The sequence below is a fragment of the Monopterus albus genome, unplaced genomic scaffold (genome assembly GCF_001952655.1).
Source record: "Monopterus albus unplaced genomic scaffold, M_albus_1.0 scaffold477.1, whole genome shotgun sequence".
Classification (NCBI taxonomy): Eukaryota; Metazoa; Chordata; class Actinopteri; order Synbranchiformes; family Synbranchidae; genus Monopterus; species Monopterus albus.
The window spans coordinates 45,771-51,713 of NW_018128357.1; the positions used below are offsets into that span (position 1 = coordinate 45,771).

Genomic DNA, 5,943 nt, shown 5'->3' on the forward strand with positions numbered 1-5,943 from the left:
ATTGTCACTGTGCTGCTTTCATTTGGGAGTTGATAAACCAACTAGAGAAGGAAAATGGAAAGCTTATGTGTCACTGTAGTGTATGCACTGTATGTTCCTGTGGAGTTTGTTACATAATGCTGGTGGGGTTATTTCATGTTTTGCAACAGGATAAGCAAGCAGAAAATTAAGGTTGGGAGTTATATCACTAAGTTTTATTAATCTGCAAATTTATATTGAATACAAAAGCAGCAGCACGAGATGGGTTAGGATGATGCATCTGTCTGAGGACAGTTGCAGCATTCATGGTTTCATGTATGTTTGAGTGTAGAAAACTACCCATATTGTTCCAGTGCATTATATTCAAGGCCTGTTGCACTTGGGTTCAAATTTCATGTGCATGACAGCACTTTGTGTACATCTGTACTTTTGTACCATTCTGAACATCTTTAATATTCAAAATATTGTCAGAAACATACAACCCTATCATTTCCCAAAGGAGACAGAGTCCCTTGTGATTGTGAAATGGAGACAGACCGATTCTTAACTCTTTGTCTTACACTGAGAAGAGCACTATGTGCTATTCACCGTTTGTTGTTCTACCAGTGAGGTTTTAAAAAGGTGTAATTGGAATAGTTTTGCCTTTTAGTTTGTAAATTAAGATAAATCACTGTTTGGACATTGTTTTCATGCAAAAATAGAAACTTCTCTAACAGCAGGTTTAAATATCTCATAATCTGATGTTAAGACAATATTGTCCACTGGTAGAGTCTGTGGTCTACCAATACAAACTGGTAGATTAACTCAAAACATGCAATAAAACAAGTACTCACACAGGTCAGTGTAATTGTTGATAGTGAATGTTGGTGCATTTAATGCAAACAAATGCCAGTATATCAGAGATGCATTTATGCAGTCTAACTTGGCCAAAATATTACACTTGTTGGCAAATCAGTTCAGATAAAAGGGTTCTCGCCGACATGATGCTGCTTTTACAAGTTAGTGTATTCCTACATTTTCTTGTAGTACACAGAAGATATCCAATTTAGTAACAGCAGAACTAAGTATTTTTAAACACCACCTGTCTGCCAGCATCAGACACCCCCTATCCCTCCCTTGGGCCACAGTGAATACCACACCCTATTTCAAACCGGGCTGGGGTCAGGCCTTGGTTCTTGACAGTTTTCACAGAATGCACCAGTCACACCTTAACTAATGAAAGGTGAGCTCTGCAAATGTACTACATATGTCTGTTGTACAAGTCATTTAGTTTCAAACAGGCAAATCTGCTACATTTGATTACCAAGATGCTTGTTTATAGCATGTTGAGTTTAAGTGTACTGAACACTGCTGCCCCCAAGTGGCAAGTAGAGCAACAAGTTCCAACTCCTAGACAAACCCAGCTACCAACCAAATATGGTTATTGACAAAGTACTGGTAACTCTGTCTAAAACATGCTTTTCAGATTAGTGACAGAACTTGTACTAATGGCTTTAAGTAGAGTGGTGCATGGCGAATAAGTGCAGTCAAAGAAACACTTTATTTTTACATTAATAAAGGCACAGATCAATAGAAGGGCACACCATTTAGTACTCTTCTCCTTCATCTCCCACACTGTCAGTTCCAACTTCTTCATAATCCTTCTCTAGCGCAGCCATGTCTTCCCTGGCCTCGGTGAACTCGCCCTCCTCCATACCCTCACCCACATACCAGTGAACAAAGGCACGCTTGGCGTACATGAGATCAAACTTGTGGTCAAGCCGAGCCCAGGCCTCTGCAATAGCAGTGGTGTTGCTCAGCATGCACACAGCCCTCTGGACCTTGGCCAGGTCCCCACCTGGAACTACAGTGGGTGGCTGGTAGTTGATGCCAACCTTGAAACCAGTGGGGCACCAGTCCACAAACTGGATTGTGCGCTTGGTCTTGATGGTGGCGATGGCAGCATTCACATCTTTAGGCACCACATCACCACGATACAACAGGCAGCAAGCCATGTACTTGCCATGACGGGGGTCACATTTCACCATCTGATTGGCTGGCTCAAAGCAGGCGTTGGTGATCTCAGCCACTGAGAGCTGCTCATGGTAAGCCTTCTCAGCAGAGATGACAGGGGCGTAGGTGGCCAAAGGGAAGTGGTCAATAGCGTGTTTCCTACGGCAAATATCGTAGATGGCCTCGTTATCCACCATGAATGCACAGTCAGAGTGCTCTAGGGTGGTGTGGGTGGTCAGGATGGAGTTGTAGGGCTCCACCACAGCGGTGGACACCTGGGGAGCTGGGTAGATGGAGAACTCCAGCTTGGACTTCTTGCCGTAGTCGACAGACAGACGCTCCATCAGCAGGGAGGTGAAACCAGAGCCGGTGCCACCTCCACAGCTGTGGAAAACCAGGAAGCCCTGAAGGCCAGTGCACTGGTCGGCCTGAGGACAGAGAGGGCGACACTTGTTAAATGCATAATGTTGGATTATGATTTAGTCTTTAAACCAAAACAGTTGCATATTTAATACAACTTGTAAAATGATTTGCCACATTTGCCCCCCCCCGCTTCAGTGCTTCTGCAGCATTAGGACTGGTGATGACTTAGACCCATCTTTCTTTGGCATCAACTAATACCATTATATGCACATCTATTCTGTGATATGGCCAAATTGGCAGGTACTGTGGTCCATCACTGCTATCAAAAGTAGGCACTTTGATACCACGATGACTACTTTGAGACATTTTCCCCATAGGCAGACACGCAGTACACTTAAACCATCAGGGCAGTATCCACACTCAGATACAACCTCTCCAGTCTTGCATTAACTCACGTTTTATCACGGTGATGTTCAGGATAGATTTAAACTGATCATTTGAGGATGTAGTTCATGCTGCACTTCAAACAGTGTTAAATTAATGCACATTATTTTTAAACAAGCACCTCTGTAGTTTAGTCCCAACAGCAACACAAACTACCTCAAATGATCAGTTGAATCAACCCACCTAAAGACAAAACTGCCTTCATGATTGCATTAATTCTTCAGTGCCCTCTTGTGGCACAAAGTAAACTGCATGAGCTTGAAATGGCACAGTCACTTTCCTGCCACTTCAGTGTCACCTTAGTGTCTGATAATTTGTCCCAGGCTTCCAGCTGTATTAGGAACATCTTTGAATTTACCCACCAGTTTGCGAATTCTGTTCAGCACCAGTTCAATGATCTCCTTGCCGATGGTGTAGTGTCCACGGGCGTAGTTGTTGGCAGCATCCTCCTTACCAGTGATCAGCTGCTCAGGGTGGAACAGCTGGCGGTAGGTCCCAGTGCGCACCTCATCTGAAGAGACATTTGATTGAAAGTGATTTCAGTGTCTGCTTAAAATAAAGCAACCACTGTATCTGTTTAAATTTACCAATAACAGCAGGCTCCAGGTCCACAAATACAACTCTGGGGACATGCTTTCCAGCTCCAGTCTCACTGAAGAAGGTGTTGAAGGAATTGTCCCCTCCTCCAAGAGTCTTGTCACCTGGCATCTTTCCATCTGGCTGGATCCCATGTTCTAGGCAGTAAAGCTCCCAGCAGGCATTTCCAATCTGGACACCAGCCTGTCCAACGTGGATGGAGATACACTCACGCTGTGGAAAGGGTGAAAAACGTTAATTTTGTAGATTTAGCTTTAATTTCAATCTGCTTTTACATGAAATCTATGAAAACAATGGGAACATGCATCTTTGAAATAGATTTCCTTCCCCCATCTGTGTTTAACCGGCAGTGCAGCAGGAGGCACCTCCCTGCACCACAACCCACAGGGGACAGCCTGAACAAGAACCTTAATGTTCAGAATATCATGTCATTAAGTTTTCATTTGGGGTGTTTCCACCTACAAAAAGTTTGGTTATACTCCACAGCTTTTCCAAATGACAGATAGGTTCATTAGAACAAGAACACAAAAACATCCATACCCATTGTAAGAAAAAAACAAAAACAAACTTCTTGCCTGACAATCATGAGGTTTATAGTGTTTCTTCAGTATCACAATAAGAGTTGGCTGTTCAGCCAAAATATAAACAAATAGGCTAAAAACAAGACAAGTTGTAGCCCACAGCTTAATGCATTGATCCATTGCACCATTATAGGTGGCACTTGTGTTTTTGGAACAGTGTAGGCTACCTACATCTGTTCATACAATTGAAAATATTTAATGCAACTACAAAAAAAATAGAAAAAATATTGATCTCATATTGAAAATCCCTAGGATGGTCAAAACCTCACCTACATAAAAAACAAACAAAAAAACAAAAAAAAAAGTACTTTAACAGCAGCTTTTTGGAAGGCATCTAGGTTCTGATGGGACTACTTTTTGTCAGTCAGGGTGCAGACAGGTGAAGCTACTGACCACCAATTACAAGTACACCAAGTTACCAAGCCAAGTAGCCTAAACCCAACATTTAAAACTATAATTAAAAGCTAACATTTTTAAAATATTTACCTATTAAAGAAAAACTAATGTTCTTTATAATTAAATTGTAATTAATCATCATGCAATGTGACTTTTAAATCTAGCCAGAGCAAAGAGAAAAATTCCCACTAGTAGAGTCTCACCATGCTTGTTGAAGCTGTTTCAAAAGGAACTGACACACGGAGCAGAATACGCTCACTCTTACAGCCGACCTCTAAGGAGCCCTGTGTAAGAAACGACTGCCGAGATTTAGTGGGCGGAGCTTTTATAAACGCTCTACGCGGTGGAAAGAGAAGAAGAATCTGATTGGTTGAGAGACACACAAACTTCACTGTTATTGGTTAAATGGCAACAATCGCCTTCCTCAATCAAGCCTTGGCGCAGGTGTTACTAATAGAGAAGCTGTGGTGGAAAATATTTAAGTACATTGATTAAAGTAGCTTACTGTACGATTTTGAAATAAATTTACTTTACTGGGGTGTTTTGACTACATTTCAGAGGCAATTATTGTAGCCTACTCTAACTTTAGCCTATTTAATTTGTGGATTAAGATTAATAATACAAAATATAATCAACAAGATTGTTGATTATGTTTTGTAACAAGGTCATGTTGATTGAGATAAAAGTCTGTTATTTCCATTATTACCTACAGTAAATTATTTAAAAATTATGCAAAGCACTTGTTGCAAACTATGAAAGGGAACGGGTTTCAGCTATATCTTTATTGGAGAACCGAGTTTTGCCAAAGGGCTACTATTTGCCTACAACTAAATTAATTTAGAGTTATTTTTAAAAGAGACCAGAGCTTGGAGCAAAATCAAAAGGGCTGAAGTACAGTAGACTTTTTAAAAATGGTAACTTTATAAGCATGTATAAAGGCCATAACCAATGTTGGTGTGAGGTTAGTGTGAACGAAGCTCATTTAGAAGAGTTATATGAGAGGATGAGGTGACAGTTCTATATCATATGACAGCAATATTTTCATTTGCAGGCATATGGATATGGGCAAACAATTTATAACCATAATATGCTACAGATGTCAGAGAAATGTATTATGGCCTACCTGCTTCCACCCCCCTCACTTAGATTTTCAAAACAATAACTCTGGAAAAAGAAATATTTAAAATTATGATTGTGCATTGTATGCAATAAACCTAAGGAGTGTTTGTATTTGAAGTCACACGCTGCCTCTTGAGAATCATCGAAGTGCACAGTGTAAAAACGCTGCCTCTGTCTACTGCAGTGTCAATCAATCAAATTTTATTTGTATAGTGCCAAATCACAACAAAAGTAATCTCAGGACACTTTACAAAGTAAGGTCTAGACCTTATTGTTATCACTATTAGTACAAAGGGGAAACCCAACAAATCCCCCTTGAGCAAGCACTTGGCAACAGTGGGGAGGAAAAACTCCCTTTAACTGAAGAAACCTCCGACAGACCCCGGCTCTTGGTGGGCGGCCTTCTGCCTCGACCGGTTGGGGTGAGTGGATAGAGGAGAGACAAAAGAAGAAAAGCAACAAGACACAACAA

The 5,943-nt window shown here is 41.1% G+C and overlaps 1 protein-coding gene across 1 annotated transcript; it reads right to left on the reverse strand.

The window, feature by feature from the left end:
- Window positions 1–1,489: 1,489 nt before the first annotated feature.
- On the reverse strand, window positions 1,490–4,665 carry LOC109952579 (tubulin alpha-1A chain-like). The gene is made up of 4 exons (XM_020587735.1): window positions 4,556–4,665; window positions 3,366–3,588; window positions 3,141–3,289; window positions 1,490–2,399 (listed from the first exon to the last, which is right to left on the reverse strand). The coding sequence occupies exons 1-4, from the start codon at window positions 4,556–4,558 to the stop codon at window positions 1,566–1,568; spliced, it is 1,209 nt and encodes a 402-aa protein (XP_020443391.1). The 5' UTR covers window positions 4,559–4,665; the 3' UTR covers window positions 1,490–1,565.
- Between the last annotated feature and the right edge of the window lie 1,278 nt (window positions 4,666–5,943).